General features: G+C 32.0%; 1 protein-coding gene across 1 annotated transcript in view; it reads right to left on the bottom strand.

The window, feature by feature from the left end:
• The window catches only part of LOC132737258 (uncharacterized), a 57398-nt gene extending 39049 nt beyond the window's left edge, over positions 1 to 18349 (bottom strand). Inside the window, exon 1 of the mRNA XM_060724515.1 lies at positions 17780 to 18349. Within this exon, the coding sequence (XP_060580498.1) occupies positions 17780 to 17855 (76 nt within the window). The 5' untranslated portion in view covers positions 17856 to 18349. The remainder of the gene's footprint in view (positions 1 to 17779) is intronic.
• Between the last annotated feature and the right edge of the window lie 1165 nt (positions 18350 to 19514).

Genomic DNA, 19514 nt, shown 5'->3' with positions numbered 1-19514 from the left:
AGTAGATTTTAATAGTAATTATAAAATCTCGGACTTAATTGGAAACTAAGGTCTTCATCTTTTTAAGATTTGCATTGCATTTAACCCTTACTGCTTTTGTGATGGATTAGTCAAGCTTCGCATATAATGTGATATTACTTTGAAACAATACATCTTAAGTTTTAGGGATTTCAAAATCAAGGTTAGAAAATTGCACGGATTTGATGGCTGGCTTGGCTTTAACCTTGTACCAAAAGGGTTAGTAACGTTGGTTCTAGCAGAGTATAGGTTAAATAAGAAATACGAAGTATTTTGATTATTGTATCTTTGGCTAAATAAGTTATTGTCAAAGGGCATCTGTGATAGTTTTAAAGTATGTATAATGAATCAACGTAAAGACAAGCTTATTATTATGCTCTACAACAATTACAAAATCAAAACTTATAATAATGTACAATTATTACAATGCTTTAAACGCTAACATATGGCATGTACTAGTTTTATTATAGATGTCTTAAACCAAAATTGGTGTAAACATTTGTCAACAGAAGACGGTCACAAATTGCCCACAAGGGCTAAGGGTGTTAAGCAATTCACACTGTATTTGACAGGTGATATAAAGTATGTTACAGGCAGTTGGCGATGTCCAGTCTTTTTGGAATGTCAGTCTGATAAAAGGACAACCTGACTTTATTGGCTAAAAACGTTTCATTGGATAAAAAATATGTTTCTTAAACAAATTATTTGATGGCCTGACCTTTTGTAAGTAACATAATCTCCAATATTAAACGCTAAATTGTAACAAATATCGGTTGTTCATTATAATTTTAAAGGGACTCTACTGAGGTTTTTCGACATGACCGAACTGGAAATATTTTTTTCGAGATCTCTGTACCATTTCATGTAGGTTTTGATCAATAACTTGTGTACACAATTTCAGGTCATTCCCTCACCCCTTTCTTTCCAGAAAAATCATTTTTATTGCGCAAAATGACCAAACATTAAAAAGCGTTGCAACGCTTTTCGCGCACGTCAATCTAAGAATCGCACAAAAAAAAATCGAGTTTCGATGTTATTCTGAGTATATTTTTTATTATCCTTTGCATTTTTTTCCGTTTTAAGCGCTCCACTTGATATGTGTAAGATCTTCATTTTTTATGTTTTAGGCTTTTTGAACCTCAGTGGAGTTCCTTTAAAAGATTGCATAAATCCCATCTTTGGAATGTATACTTGTCTCAAAAGCAGAAGCCCGTATTATATATACCATGTTTGATTTGTTTGATTTGTATATTTGTAGGTAGTTAAAACAAAATATCTCTGGTCATTGGGAACTTACTTCACCACATGCATTTGACCATTATGAGTGTTTTGCCTTAAGTTGGTTTTCCCCGAGTTAAACATCCGGTGTATTTTAATGTTGTCTTAACTGCAGACATGGTACTTCAGTTTAATTTCCTATTTACACGAAACTCACACCTGCTTAAAAATTCAAGTGGATTTCAAAATGGCCTTATGTAAACAAACTTTTAGATGATAACGCTATGTCCTTTTGTGTTAATCGCTTACGAACGCCGAAATGGTAGCTGTCTTAAACTTAAGTACGTTGATTTGTATTGTAGAGGCATAAAATCTAGTATCTAACATAATAATGAGCCGCGTCACGACAAACCAACATAGTGCGTTTGCGACCAGCATGGATCCAGACCAGCCTGCGCATCCGCGCAGTCTGATCAGGATTTATGCTGTTCGCTTCCAAACACTATCTAGTATTTTAACATAAATGCAATGCTTTTTGTTTGATAGCCATGTGTAAAACTGTAAAGTCGGCATCAAGTTGAAAACATTTTATTTTATTTTACTTTCATTTTCATTATCGAATTAAAGTCTTTTTTTTATTCCATAAGATATGAATGAGGCTTCTTACGGGGTAAATATATGTAAACAACGTTTGAATGTGAGCACAAAATCTATTTGCATTCACATCATTTGTTTATTTCCTCAATGATTCCATACCATACTTTTAATTTGTCTCTCGACACAAAACAAAAGTAGTTTCCAATAGCCATCAGAAATGTTAGAAAATTCAGACTAAAAGAGTAAAAATTATTGATAAAATGGACAAGTTGATTAACGATTAGACTATAGTAATTAATTATGTGAAATCGGAGATATGCCAAACTCAGCAATTTCTATACAGAACCTTCAATGGCAATTCCTGAATTAAATTTAAATAATTGATGAAATGTTGGCGGAATTGTTCGAGGTGGCCTAGTTTTACATCCTCAGTGCCCAGACTTACAATGATGCAACAGAAATAGATCATGTTTTATTTTTCATTTCTTTATTTTTTTTGCCGTGACTATATCATCCACATGAAATGTTAACTTGTCTATCTAGATACCTGGTCAATCAACATCACTATCCTTTCTTCCTAATAAATCTTCTAGATTTTTGGACAAGATATTAAAGATGTCATGAAACTTGTATCAGTAATGCAGTTTTCACATTTTCTTGAAGCGAACAAGTTTTACCATACATTAAATTATGTTCTTATTCATGTTAATAAGGCTAGTATCGTTATAGTAAATTCTTGTTCATAGTAAATTCGGAACACTGAAGATCAATGTCAGTTATTTTATTCTCAGATAGAAACATGCTAATGTAAGTTAACCAAATTGCCTCTTGCATTTATTCATGATCGTGTTTTTATTTCATTCTTTATTTTTGCTGTGTGATTATGAATGAATGAAATAGGTGCGAATATCGGCTAATGTTGTTAAGTGCAATGATCAGGTTAAAATCCTGTGCGTTGGCTTTAAAAAAAGCCATCCTTTTATATAAAACTTGATGTGCACCGTTGCTTCAAATTATATCTCAAAAGTATTATGAATCATTTGACGAAAATTTTGACTACTAATGATGTCTAATCCCTTATATATCCAGCAGACGACATTAGCTCTTCAAAAAGGCTGAAACTACATCATAAATGCAGTTCTTTTAGTATTTGAACCAGCGCGTAAAATCTACGACCAAATTTCACCCTTTCAAATCAGCACGAATTAATATCAGAAAGTAAATAGCAACCGTGAATTATAATATCTTATATAAAAATGAGCATGCTTGTTTTTATAGTAAGTACTCCAGAAAGGTGAAATTTTTGCAACAAACATGATTTAATCTTGTTATAGCAATGATGTTAATTTGTTATTAAACGATTGTTATAACAGGATAAAGAAGTAGTGTTGTATCCACTTGTGTCGTATTTAATCAAAATGTGTCGTACAGACGAAATGAGGATTAGCACGCATGTGTGCTGTAACAATACTAAAACTTTAAATATAGAAATAATTACATCAACAACAAAAAACCAAAAACAGAAGACAGTACGAGAAAAATCAAAATCCATTGAGAAAAGATGCAATTTTATGAAAGAAACTGAATTATTTTTTTAAACTTTAAAGAATGAATATTACAAAAAGTTATAAATGATTCAAATGCATATGGTGCAATGTACTCAGCATAGAAAAGTTCAAAACAAATTCCTCTATAGCATGCATATAACACACTAAAAAGCTTCAAGTGTGGGTTTAACTTTAATCTGTTTAGATGACGTCCATCAAGTGCACATCTTCATACACCTGTTTCCTATTTGGTATAAAATGTTATACAACTAACCAAAGTTCACATAATATTTATTTTAATTTTTCCCCCTGCTTCTATAATATACATTTTTGACTATGAAACATAACAGAATAAAAAAGTATGTTTAAAAAAAACCATATTGGCGGTGAAATAGAAATACTTTTTTCTAAATAATTAATACAATCGCCAAGTTTTATATCCCATGCTCCGAATCACTTGACAATAAAAAGATCACTTACTTCTTATACCATCATACTAATGCAATGATAATTATATGTAAATTTATTAAATTCACTGATTTATGAGACACTCGGGGTAACACATTTGAGTACCTCACGCATTACTGTCAGTTAATAAATTATACGTTATTATACCATTTATTTCTTACTCATCAAATGGGAGTATTGTCGGTTTATTACTTTAAATATCGGAAAATACCAATTACTAAATGTACAAATTTCACAAACGTAGTTTTAAGTATTGGTGGTGGTTTTGGTAGTTTTCACTTCGAATCAAGACAGTAAGCCACATTGAATTTTCCAGAGCACAGTTCAGCCACTGCTTTGTTCCTGGGCATACTGTCAAACGGTTTACCAGTACCAATTACTTTCACTAAAGCAAGGCACTGATTACTTCTGTACATGCCAGAGCAAAGATACAGAACTAATGACCGTAGAAAGGATTCCATGATCAATCACAACGAAAGTGACCTACAAAGTTCGGGGATCGAACTCGGGTTGCACGATTCACAGTCAAACGCTCTTCCAATTGAGCTTACGGGGCATTTTAAGTGTTTATTTTTGTAAAGAATGGTGCGATACAACAATGGATCTTAAACATACTATGGAACTGAAGGTATCCTGAGACAGATGTTTTATTGTCTCGTCTTTGATCTCGCTACGAAATGTAACATCTCATTGCTTCTTACCAAACTTCTGACTGTTCAGTATTTACACACATTTTTACCTTTTTTCCATAAATTCTAAAATTGTTTTCATTTCTTTTTGAAAACTAGTTGATGTTTCCCTTTGAAGAGTGCAATAATTACTTTACGTTCTATAGGACCATAGACTCAGCACAATTTTTCTTTCTTTAGAAAGAAAAAAAACCATCTCTTAAGAATTCATCATGAGCAGATCTTAGTCTACTTATGAACACTTTTTATTCTTCATCAAGTATTTTGTAATTCTACTTTGACGTGTTTAAATCTTTTAAACTATAGGAAAATGTGTGATCACTGATATTTGTTTTGTTATTGATACAATCATTTCTCATTCTACTTCAATTCATTCGCCATTGATGAGAACTCTTTGATCTTATTAAAACATGGTGCGCAAAGCTGCACACCCTTTTAAATTACAATCCTTACTTTGTGTTTTTAATTTTCATAATTATTTATCAAGCCAGCTTACAGACGACCGGGAGCTTTAACAAAGTGCCATGATTTGGCCCAGTTTGGTCTCTTTTTTTGTCATTGTGTGTTTGCGTCTTCTTTTTTTTAAGGACAATCTTTGATGAATTCTTTATTTGATTAACCGGAACGTGCTACTGCCGTTCCAAGGCTCTAAGCTCTGTAAGGCCACATGTGTCACAAATCACATTCGTCACAATTGTGAAGAATGAGATCACATTCGTCACAAATTTTGTGATGCATGTGATCCAATGTTTTAGACAATCACATTCGTCACGAGTTTAAAATCACAAATGTCACAAATTTGAGATAAATATTGTTTTCTTCAATGCTTTTCACTGAGTCACAAACGTCACAAATTTTTAGGACTGAAATCAATTATTGGAACTAAAACTACAGACATTTTTATCCCCTCCCCCGCTGATGAAATCGGGAGTGATGGGACTGTTTTAGCGTGTTCGTCCGCCTGTCAGTCCAGATTTAGTTTCCGCACTATCCGGCCATTGATTAGTTATTATACACTGTATATGGAATCATTTCGTTTCCACGCTATTTTTCAGCAACTTCTGGATGGATATCGATGCTGCAACTTTGTAGGAACCTTCATTCACAAACCAGTTGCACATATAACCAGCATATCTCCATTTCTTTTTAAAAACAGACTTATTGCCCCTTGTTGTTGTTGTTATTTATAAAACACTGTATATAGAACTATTGCTTTTCTGCGCTCTAGGAATTTCAACGAAATTTAGTTTAATATAAAGAGGAGATGCGCATCTCGAAAAATCTCGACGGGACACTAAAGGATTTGGTCCGACTTGAGGGTACGGTCGCTTATATGGGCTTTCCGGCGGCGACTTTAGATAAACACATAAACAAACAAACAAGATGTGCATATCATCATCATCATCATCATCATCATCAGTATTTCCCGTTTGGCCGTTTAATACAGAGTTATGATCCATAATTTATTATCATTTATTGTTCATAGAAAAGCATTAATTCAACCCTATTCTTCAACAAATCTGCTGAATAATTTAAACAAAACTATGTGGGTACATCTAATACCAAGCGGAGATGTGTATATTGACGGCACTTACCCGAAGTTAAGACCCCTGGTTGCTTAATATTCAGTCAGATAACTTAAGTATTTCATGTCTTCAAATGTTAAATATATCTAATTTTAATTGTGTGGGAACCTTCAATACAAAAAGGGCATGTGCATTATCGCCGTGACCTTGAGTGATATGGCCCTGATAATTTATGCTTTAACCGACTATTTCCCCGGAGTCTTTATTCGAAATGTATCCTGCAATTGTTTAATTTTCAATCAGTATATGATGCTGTCGGCGGTAAACATTAATTCAGCGAATTTTGCTTGCAAGATATTTGAATGACCTCGTGTAATTATAGCTTCGCAAGACCAATCATATTCTACAAGAAATGTTAAGTTTTTCTTTAAGTTTATTTATTCAACTTCCTTCATGATTCTCATTTAACCCTTTCCTTTATAGATATTACTGGTAAAATAACTATATGAACCGCGCCATATTGAACCCTAGATGAGCCGTCAGTACTAAAGAACTCTGATATAATATAGGAATAACGCATGTTTCTTTTTTCGTGTTAAAATATCTGTAGAAACCCAAGGGATTAGTTGGTACCCGACCCAACGTATCCCGAGGGTTTCAGCAGTTGTTATGACACGGAACAATCATTCGTTAACGCTATTCTAGCATAAAGCATGCATAAATCTAACACAATCCATACACAATCAAGCAACATCACTGATTTTCCTCGGATTGCACGGGAACGTCAGCGTTGTATGTGACCGTGACGTCATTTCCGTTTTAGTTAAGCAGCGTCCGGGCCACAATGTATTGACGCTGTGCCACGGAAAACGTATATCAAAAAGGTGTTTTAACAGCGCATGAGCGCTAGAATCTCCTTGTTAAAAGACCTTTTTGGTCCTGTTAAAACACCCCGAAATCATGGTTATAACGGCAGTTTTATGCTAGAATATAAAGTAATGAATAACAACATGGATTCCAAGAAGACTAAAAGCAAACTCTAATAGCACAATACTAGCCGCAATTATAATACTGCTAATAAAGTTCACGAATTTTCATTGGTTTAGAGGCGGGATATATTTATAGGTTATTACAGAGGTCTGATGTGCCTTTATTCGATTTTGGCCCACTAAAAGAGCCCGAGGGCTAATACCGATCTTGTAGACCCATATCGCATTAAGGCACACCAGACCTGTTCTATAACCTTTTTATTGCATGTGCTCATTTATGTTTTGGTTTTCATTATAGAATTAAAAAAATCGTTTGAAAACATTGTTCAGCGACAATGTATAATTTATTTTAAAAAGCGAGGGACTTTTGACGTCGTCTAATGACGTTGACGTCATTTCCTCACAAACATTTGTTTTTAATATATTTTGGCGTTATTTAACTGTTTGGAGATTGTTTTTCAAGTGTTTCTTCAATTTTGCTTTTTTATCAAGATATATTTCAGTTAAACTTATTTTTTCTTATAAAATTGTCAATCTTTCCGCGTTTTTTTTAGCAACCCGAAGTGGGAAATCGATATCGGCCCAACCGGAAGTCGGACCGATATCGATATTTGGCGCGCATCACGTCACCTGACCACAGTCATATTACATGGACAAAACTCATATACGTTTAAATTCACATTTTTTTTCTATTTATAGTGTTTGCCGTTGCGTATTTATAGGTTATTACACAGGTCTAGTGTGTCTGAATGCAATATTGGCCAAGAAGAGGTATTGGCCCGAGGGCTTTAGCGGTCTCGTAGGCCAATATAGAGGATATTACATGAGTGTCTTTTCATATTGAATTTATTAAAACTCGTTGAATAAAATAATAAAATGCTCGGCAGAGCCTCGCAATTTATTATTTTATCAAACTCGTTTAATAAATTCAATATGAAAAGACACTCATGTAATATCCTATATTTATTTGATGCTAACTAATGAAATACTGTTCTATCAATGAAATATATTCATATTATATCAGTCACAGTGTGGTGATATAGATTTGGGTGATATAAGCCACGCCCACTCTGCGTACGTATTTATAAGTCTGGATTCCCTAAACATGCATTAAAAATAACTGTTTAATTTCATTCTAAATGACATATTTCTCGATTCAAATGTCCGTAATTTTGTAAGATTGTTGACAATGAGACCGCAAAAAGAAATATAAATAAATAAGGATTATTTTGCTTGCAGCGTTAACGTTTGCCGTCATATTGTTTACGCGCGCGTAGTCTCCGCGCTTCAGTAGTAAACGGTCTAAAAGCACTTTTCAAAAGGCACATAAAATAAAAAGAAAATGTGTTTGCTTTTCGTGAATATGAACTATATCTCACATCGAAGTGAGAAAATGTTCATATTTTCACTCGCGCTACGCGCTCGTGATACATATTTCATTTTTTTTCTCACTTCTCAGTGAAATATATTTCATATTCACTCAAAACAAACAATTATCCTCTATAAAATTCACTAAACACCGTCGTTTGAAACTATCTAATCATAAAAGGCGAAAAAAAGCTAAGACGCGTCGAAACGATAAAGCGGCCCCGCCACAAAGACACGATCTGTTTAAACGAATTAACTATATTATTATTACTAGTGGAATAGATATGGAAAGTTCCATAGAGCGTCTGCAAGCAATTGGCACAGACTTGCAAAATCGTCTCAGGAAAGAAGGTTCCTAGATGTCAAAATGTCATACTCTTTAATTGAACCAAGATTCCTGAAAGTCTGCGGAAGTCAAAAGTCTGTCAGACCAAAAAAGGTTCATTGATGTCAAAAGGTCCTAATCTCTAATTAGATATCCTGAAAGTCAACGGGGGTCTCAGCTACTTCCCAAACAATCATATATGGTCTCATTGGTGTAAATATGGTCATAATTTGTACTGAAACTAAGATTAAGTCTGTGAGATTCCTTTAGACTGTCGCTGTATGGTGGGAAGAAATTTGAGGGTTCACAGAGGTAAAAGATCACTTCCAGTTGAAGTCTGATACTATGCCGTGCATTGTCACCAAAATTTTTTGAAGGTTTCGAGAACGTAAGACGACTTGATAGCAATACCATTACGACAATGCGACAGTTCTATGAAGACAATACAATGCCGACGATACGATATTGCAACAAGTTAGTACGATGGCGATAATGCAATGGTGGTGAAAAGATATTGGTATCGTGATGTCGACATCACAATATCGATTTATTGCATTGTCGCCCTTGTACTATCGCACTGATATAACCACGATTGTCCTTATGATATTCCGTGTATCACATATTGAAAAATAAACTTGTGACATTTGTGATTCGCCTGTTTAAAAATTCTCAATTTTGCTTGTGACGTTTGTGATTGGCATTTTTACCCGATTTTGGTCAATCACATTCGTCACAAAAGTCATTTGTGACGAATGTGATCACATTCGTCACAAATTCATAAAAACTTGTGACGAATGTGATTTGTGACACATGTGGCCTAACAAAGCTCTCACATTTGAGTTGTCTTATTACTTTATTATATGTAATATGATTTTTGTATGCCTCTGATAAGAAGTTGTAAGTACTAGTTCAAAGGGACATTATATCACAAAGAACGTAGATGTTTGTGTTTGGGCGACCTACCATTGGTGATACCGCCTCTGTTAAAATATTATCTCTGTCCCTTTTATGATAATATGTAGACAAAATCTTTAGTATTTATAAAATGAATTCATTCGTCTACTCCATAGAAAAATCTTAGTACGCTAACAATACATAGATATCACGTATATGATAAGAGAAAATGATCCCGAAACTATTATATTACATAAATTGAATAAATAAAAACATAAATACTGGTAGATGTGAAGCGATGTTGTTGTTGTTGTTGTTTTTGCTTTGAAATTTTACAGTTGCCAACTGTTAAGGTTATATAACTAATATCAATTAAAGCATTTAATCAACTGAAAATGATGAAATGTGACAAGGGTCAATGAATAAATGCATTAATGAATATTAAATATTAGAACGAACATAAAATCAATTGCATTTAATTAATCATTATCAAGACACGCGGAAATAATTGAGGGTTGGTGGGGGTGGTAGGGAATAAGCAAGAAAATATTTCTAGAACTTACATAAATGAAACTATACAAGACTCTCTGGAAGAAATATTTTATCGTTATCCACAGCAATTATCCATGGCTACAGTAAATGCATACTGTTTTATTTCGAAGGCAAATACCTTATATAGAATGATGTTATTTCATTGGTCTTAGTCACTCAATGATGTGATATGTGACTAATTTTCATTGTGATTATATGTGTGACACATATTTGATCAGTCATAAATGAAGAAACAAACTAACTGAGGTCAAAGAATCGTATTGAAGTCAAAGAAACATATTGAAGTCACAGAAACTATTAGAATTAAAGTTCAAAGAAATGTATTGGGGTCAAAGAAACGTTTTAGAATAAAAAAATGTATTGGTGTAGAGTCAAAGAAACGTATCGGAAAAGATATACATGTAGTTTGTCTCTCTTTAGTATTCGCTTTATTAAAAGAGTTGAACTGTGCCGTACACATTACAGCATATTTTACCTTTGTGATCCCTTTCTTAAAGTTATTTAATACCTTATAACAAATCAAGGTTTTAATATTTTACTATACATGCTATTTTATATTATGTGAAACAACAAATTTTAATAATTCCTGATTTTCTAATCATATCAACTATTATACATTTATATACTTCTATAGTAGATGATGAAACGATAATGGTCAGATATGTATCTTCTATTTCAAATACAGATCAGCATAAAGATAGCAAAGATTCAGTGTAGCAAAAGAGAAATACTTATATATATATTTCATAGAATTATCTCAGAGTCTAACAAAATAAAAATGATATAATAAATGAACATCTCTTCAGTGTTATTTATGTGTTCTTTTGTTTAAAAACACTGGCCATTGAAAAGTTTCTCTCTCTAATCCACTTCGTACTCGTGAACGCTCAGGTGTCACTTTATAACATGGGGATAAAATAGTAACCATTAGCAAGTAAGTTAGAAGTGTTTTGTAAGTGATTGTGAAGAAGAAAATGAGATAATAATCTTTATTCATGATGCACTTATGTCGTTTTAAAGGTCCATTGTCAATGATGACACCTGATTCAATTGAAGAATTTGTCAACATGTCTACGCTGTTTTCTGTTTACTTTTCAGACTTTGTACTTTAAGTAGATTTTAATGTTTAAATTTCTCTACATCAGTACTTTATATATTTAATAATTGGACCGTATATAATAACTACAGACGGTAATAATATTAATGATAAAACCAACTTCTCCTTGCAAAACCAAATTTCTGAAGAGCAGAAAATATCTTTTATCATTAGATTACGTTAATGGGGTGTGAATACATTAGATCAAATGTAAATAAGAATAACATATATGAGTACAAGAAGTTTAAACAGTTTTAAAAACAACGTAAAGTAAGGTTTCTGCGCATTGAAAAGTTGTGTAGTTTAATAGCTATGGGTATGAATATTTAACTTTCCCACTCAGTGAGCACGTAGAGTTACAATGACATATGTTCAAGGTAAATAAACATATACAATCGTATCTGCCACCTGTCTATCTTGTCATTATTTGTAAACAAATGCATATCAACAAACGAAAACATGTCTTTCAAAGAAAAATATTATTAAGCTTTGAGGCTTACAGGCATTATTATGTCCAATTTATTTTAAAACAGCGATTCATCATGATTCATTGATATGACCTCTAACATGCATTTTTGCACTCTATTTAACGCTGTTCTTATAACTCATGTTTAATTTATTTATATATCAAGCAGCATTATATAAGTAATCCTCACGTATTCTATATTTTCATTTTTGTAATTTTTCATATCTTAACACTTTTGCACTGTACTTTCATATTCATTATCTACCTATCAATAAATAGTTTGGTTATACATAGTATTTAATGGGTTATGCACAATCAAATTTGTATTACAAAATATGTTGACAAGTCAAATTGTTGCTTTAACGTCTGTAGATAAATTATAGAGACATATGTACATGTAGGTGTTTGGAATTTTAGACTTTAAAATACATGTATAATGAGTTAAATCGTTCATTTAAAGGTAAATCAGCTAAATTTATAGACAAATCAACTAATTTAAAGGCAAATCAACTAATTTAAAGACAAATAAACTAATTTAAAGACAAATCAGCTAGATCTAAAACAAGTCCGCTAAATTTATAGACAAATCAGCTAAATTGTAAGGGAAATCACCTAAAACTCATATAGAGTACCTAAAACAGCGCGTGAATTTCGGCTTTATATGTAAATAACCAATGAAAAAGCAGTTCTATATGAAGAACATATTTAAACTACAATATGATCGCAAAACATTACGACATAATATAATACTTTTTCATTATCTCTCATGAACAAACTTAATATATCAGAATCTGAAATTTTCAATGTTCTTCGGTGTTAGCATTACATGTATGTATCTGAAAGTTACGTTAGTATATGGCTTTCCAATTGGTTTGAATATCACTGTTATTACAAATGAATATTGAACAAGAAATCGCTGTTAGCAAAACTTGCAAATATCCGCCAGTATCACGCAGTGCAATTGCAGCACTGTAGATATTCTTACATAATAACCCTATAACGAGGAATTAGCGAACGCGACAAAATTATTCTATAATAATTTGCTATTTTGACACTCTTGTGTTGTCATATTAACACAAGTTTTAACAATAACACTTAAGTGTTGAAACGTTGGCGAAATATTGGAACGTTATATAAAGAAACTGGACTTAAGAGCTAATTAATTTGAAGCACGCGGCGATCTTTAGTTAATGGTCTTTTACTGACCGCATGACAACAAAATTGTAGACCGTTTTATTGCTTGATAACTTCAAAATGACACAATAAAAAACGACAAAGAAATGAAACAATAAGCGTAAAGAACGAACTTGAAAAGGATACAATAAAATACGAAAAAGAAAGAAAACAATTAGCAAAAAACTGCGAGCAGGTTAAAAAACATATATACTCTTATGTCAGCGAAATGCCAAAACGTACAAGAATGTTTGGAATTCTTTGCATTTTACAACTGACAGTTAAGTTTATAAAATTGAGTTTTGACATCAGTGTGTCAAAATTAAAATGTATTTTTTAACTTTAATCGACACGAGCTCAATCACTTCATAAAAATCTAAACATTTAGTACTTGTAGGAAATATGTTCCATAAATCAGAGAGTGATGTAAATGAATTTTTATTATGTATCAATTACATAATAATAGAGTAGTTTCTTTTTCTAGTAAAGTATTCGCTAGTATCGTCTGCAACGATGAATTATATGACAACCGGAAACCAGAAATTCGTCATATCAAAATTGTTAATAAGACTTGATTTAAACCCCAAAATATAAGTAAATAATATGGATTCAGACTCAGTCAAGAGGCTTTCTTACATATGTAACAAATATGAAATATACATTTTGTAAAATTAAGAAAAACAACAACGTGTAATGTTAACACCTTGTCAATAATTAGTCAGACCGATATGAGTATGCTAGTGTCAAAGTGTCAAAGTATCTCCAGTTAGAGATTTAGCCTAAATAGGTGACGCAGATTTAGTGAAAAAACAGAGCATTCTGGCATCATATATCAAGTCATGTAATGATGGAAAAGATAAATAATGTCAGCTTTCCGACTGAGGGACGGGTAGAAAATATTTATAATTCAATTCACATTTAGTTTTGACCCGTAGCGATCTATTATTATCTAGAAGGACAAGACTTTAATCAGTATTTTGACTTTCATCTGACAAATCAGCTGATTTATATAACTAATTCAGTCCCCACTATATCAGACCCTTATCCTCATATTGGATACTTTTCTGAAACAAGATTATTTTGCTACCAGCATATTTTCATTCGTATTTTCAGAGACATACAACACTGATTTAAAGTCATCTTGATTGCATTTTTATTTAATCTGCAGTTTTTTGCTTAGTCATGTTCTGTGTTCTGTATGATTGTTAAATGTAATACTTTTTGTGTGTAGAAATCAGACTAAAGTCTTATACGATATTAAATAGCGCCTCGATATTTGTCTTCTATCATAGCTTATTTCTTGTGTAGTTTGATTCAACATATATAAAATATTTGTACTTAGTGCCTACCAATTAACTGTTGTATGTCGAAAGCTATTGTATTTAGATGAAATTATTCTTGAATACCTCGTGTTGTTACTTGTGCTTGAGAGAAAATAAAAGTATATGTTCTGTTTAGTTGTTCATGTGCCGTCTGTATTACAAAGAAAATGTTTCCGATGTGGTAAAATATCAAATAATTATTTCCGTTTTGACAAATTATCAAGCGTTTCCGGTGTAGTAATTAAATTATCAAGCAAGTGTTTCTATTGTGGTAAGTTATCAAGCAAATATGGTAAATTATCAAACAAGTCTTTCCAGTATAGAAAATTATAAGAGCAAGTGTTAACGATGTGGTAAATTATCAGGCGTGTGTTTCCGGTTCGGTAAATTATCATGCAATAAATAATTGTATAGCTTACTTTAACCCTCTAAAATCCCGCCTCGTGCCACTTCTGATGTGGCAAATAACCTTAATATAAGTAACTACATTTTATATGCATGTATAAAGTGTATTTGTAAAAGGGTGTCAAAAAAGAAAATAGAATAATAATCGGCTATCTTTAACGCGCTTATGTTCAATACAAAACTCTGTCAATGATGACACCATGTTGAATAGGAGAGTTTGCCAAACTGTCTGTACTATTTTCAATATATTCAATACATCGTATTAGACTATCATCAAAATGTATTGTCCACGTTTATAACTTCTCTTTTCACTTTATGACTCTGACAATTAGATCGTAAACACATTTTGTCGTGCTGTATGATTTTATAATAAACCAGACCACTTTCAAATATGATGAAGAATTTCAAGTGCAATAATGACTTTTAATGTTTGGGTAAATAAACTAATATTTGAATAAACGCTGGCTGCTTGTTGAAAAAATATTTTCTTTTAAAGAAGATTGGAAAATGAATCAATGTGATGTGTTTGAAATAGGAGTATATCTGACGCAATTTAATTGTCAAAAAAGAAGACTGAAATTTCTTTCTTAAGCCTTGCAAGGCAGACGTGTAACTATTATAAAAATTATTAACCATAAACTGTATCAATTTATTTGAACAAATTGAAAACATTATTAAAATATGACTATTTAGTTGCATTTGATAACAATAACGTTTATATTTGTTGCACGATCATTAAAATGATGTTGTGTAAGTATAAAGGATTAATGACGTCATCAAAGTTATAAATAGCTTATGTACAGCTTTAATCCGATTTGCTATTCAAGCAATACTCTGGTAACTTCTCGTTTTTCAAAAAAGGAATATAAATTGTCCATGAATTATCATGCAGAAAATTATTGTTTAATGAAACCGTAATGATTACGTAAATTATTCTACACGGATTAATTCCGGGGAGCTGAAATGAAACACAATCTGTTCTGAGCTTTCCTAGAATTACCATATTTCCTGCAGATGTCACAGAGCGGTGTTTAATACATCTACAAATATGTAGCAGAGAGGAAAAACAATCTAAAACTTTATCTACAGACATTAAAACCATACACAAGAAAGATTTCCCTTAATTATAATATTCCAAAGTTATAATGTAGTTTTTCTTTATCGTGGTGACATGTGACTTAAATACACAGAGCAATTTACTGATCTCAAAATTGCTATGGTAATGAGCCAATATCATACAACAACTATCATCTGAATATTTAGCTTGCGCAGCAGTCGTTTACTAGATGTCAATGATTTTGAAACTAAAACTTAACAAATATTTATTACATTTTGCGGACGCAGTAAATGCTACTTTTGCATATTTTCACCTCTTTTTGTAATTTACATGGGTTCCAAGTGCCGTTTATTACGTGTAAAAATTGTCTTCCTTGTTCACTTCACAAGATTTAAACTTTTAATGTATTTTTAAAATGTTCATGAAAATTAACAGAAAACTGGAGGCGTGCTGCTTTAAACTTATTCCTATTTAAAATTGCTTCTAACGACAGCACTAGCACATGATTCTAACAGTTTCTCTGAATCTATTTATCATCAGAGGCTTGTTTCGTTAAGACAATGGAAGAGACCAATTTTGCTCATCTCATTTATAAATCAAAATCATCTAATATGATAACATATCTTATATAACACTGTGCAAGTAAATGAACAATCGTAAATTATTCATGAATTCTATCACATCATAATGGACATTCATGTACCACAGGGGACCGTACGGAATACCCCTATATTAGGTTAATATATATAAGATGGTCATTTAATGCGATTATGTTTACCATAAATGGATTAGGGCCCTTAAATCTATAATGTGTATAATCAGATTTAAGGACCATTTATTTATCTTATCTTTTCAGCTGTATTTTTCCTCTTATCTCTTATCTAAAGCTGTTAATACACAATACATTTATTTATAAACCCTGCATTCCGACATGTATTGTGAACAATGGACTACTAGTGAAATATATACTCTTAATCAAACCCTGTTAAATCACAACAAAAGTTTTCAATGTAAGATGTGAACGTGTAATTATCTGCATTATCTTCATATCTACCATTCGTTGTGGAAACAACTGTTCAAGAAAGTATTTTGATATGCATGTAAAGAACACAGTCAAAAATGACAAAGTATCGGTGCTTACACAGTATTGAACTTGTTCCTTCACGTGTCCTAACCAATAAATAAAGGACACAACCCTCATCGGCATTGTAATTTAATTGTTCTTATGTTACCAATAACTACATTAAAAATCTCGTGCATCACGTCGTGTAAGACTGTCACAGACTGATCAAACTCGTATTTTGAAACAATGACAAGGTTTAATCAATGTGGCAGCATGTATGAATGCAATCATGGACATCTGTTGAAAGGATTAAGGTAATAAACAATGGAATATAACGCGAGATGAAAGACAGCTCTCTAGAATTATTGTTAATTTATTGAATTTCATATTTGTTTCGTGTTTTATGGCTTGAACTCATATAACCTCTCCTCAGCCATATTGATATTGAGAAAATAAAGGTAAAATGTTAAGCAAACATCAAAGTGTTTGTGATAGAGACGATTAATTGGACGAGCTTATTTATTTACTTTGAACTATTGTCCAGACGTTATTGTTTGATGAAAATAATTGATAAAGTATTATATACATCATAAAACAATCATCCATATTTGGGCTACATAGATTTGACAAATGTATTATTTGAAGTATTAATATGTCATATGGCATATAGGTGAAAATATATTCCAAACCTTCAATTAATCATTTCATTTATTTTGTTAAAAAATGAATGTTCTAGAAAGGCACGTGTATTTTCTATTTTTTTATTTACGTGTTTTATTTTAAATTTCATATAAAACGTGTTTCAGATATAATTATGTTTTTGTTGTACGCCACATTAGCGAAATCTTATCTAACCTCAAATAGCATAACATTATACACCCAATTTGTCAAATTGATATGTCTTTCAAACATAATAGAACTAGATTTCAATATGACAAGATAACACTATAGACATATCATGTAACAAACAAGAATAGAAAATGAAAGATTAATATTTAAAACATACCTGTTGAACTTAAACTTAGTACCGTCGTTAACGTTGTGAGAAAAATCCTCACTTTTCTTGAAGTTGACATTCTCATTGGTTAAGCATAATCCGTTTTGTGAAATATATCGTCAAAACTACTATATTCCATCAATTAAACATTGAATCACATCTTCCTTACATATTTAAACTTTAAAACTGTTACTTTACTCACTGACTTTTACATTTTATTTAATCAAAAGGTAAAGCGAAAACCGCATGTCAACTTACATAATCCATTTTAAGATACTTGAATCAACATTATAAAATCGCTTGCGTTTATTTTCACTTTTAAGAGCCTATTGTTAACATGACACTGTAAACCCATATAAAACTGCTTCACTACACCTGAGCTCTACTGTCAACTGTCTTATCGTAAGCGTCTAAAGTGAACTGATCCATAGAGTCGCTGTTACCGGGCGCTCGGTCATGCGCAACGAATGCGATCAATATGGCTACCAGGTATTTTCTGATTTTACGCGTGTTTATCACGCAAAATCTATCAAAACATAAAGATGCGTTTCTCAGTTTCACGATTTTAAGAGAGATCTAACTTCCCGTTGACATCTTTTCATTGTAAGAAAAGAAATAAATGATTTCATATAACACAGGAAATTAATCTTTTAGAAATAATTTGCTGATATTTTATAGAGTGAAACAGAGACTTTAAATATAGCTCTGTGAGTGAAATAACTACAAAAAACTTTGTCAATAATTTAACACTTAAATAAAGAAATCACGGTTACAGAAATAATAATTAACGTACATTTCAAAGAGACTGTAGCTTGGTAAATGTTAGTCAGTTATCAAAAAGTATCAAAGTAGCTACAGTTAAGAATTTTAAAATAGATCGAATATCTAACTAAGTAAACGTTCCTCGTGACCTAACCATTATCTCAGATTATTCACGGACTATACTCGTCTACCGGAATCACGTCGTTTATCTCGGAAGTCACTCTAACCTGTCAACGTGCATATCTAAATAGCCATTCAACATTCCATCACACAAATATCTGTCTATTGAACAAAAGCTTATCAGAGAGGACCTTCAATCTAGATATTGATTAATCGTTACCGCACGATTGTCTTAGTTTAAATATGACATTTTATAGTTCACGTGTGTCAAGGATCAACTGTTATGTTTATGAAAACTTCATCGAATAAACTAAATATTTATATTGCAAGAATAGTTTTAACTACAAAAAATTTCTCTAAGTGTATTTGACATCAAATGTACAGGTACTGATTCCAGTAGATTTGTAATGGCATAAATGGTCTTATAAAGTCTGTTTAAAGTCGTTTTTTAAAGAAACCAAAGAATTCCTCAATCTCGTCTTGGATAAATAAAGAGGACCCACTGTCACATTGATGATGAAAATCAACTGGTGTCAATCATGTTACAACTCCTAAGCATAAATATTAATATCATTTTCAATGTATCCCCACATTGCAAATTTATTCAATTTAGGGTTTTAGTTTGAAGTGTCAGTACTGATAACCTTGCATCTCTCACGCGGAGGAATATCCAGCGTTATCCTAGAGCGCCCCCTACATGATGTAGTTACCATGTCGGAATACAAGACCTTTCATTATTATGACGTGACTATGCAGGAAAAATAAAGACAATAACTTTTATGTCTCGGATATCTTGCCAGTTTTATTATTGAAACAATTTAAGTAAATTTTATTAAAGCATACACGTTCTGTTCTGTGTTTT

This window comes from Ruditapes philippinarum, unplaced genomic scaffold (assembly GCF_026571515.1).
Source record: "Ruditapes philippinarum isolate M1 unplaced genomic scaffold, ASM2657151v2 ctg484_1_1_1_1, whole genome shotgun sequence".
NCBI classification, from domain to species: Eukaryota; Metazoa; Mollusca; class Bivalvia; order Venerida; family Veneridae; genus Ruditapes; species Ruditapes philippinarum.
This window is presented reverse-complemented; position numbering and strand designations above follow the sequence as displayed.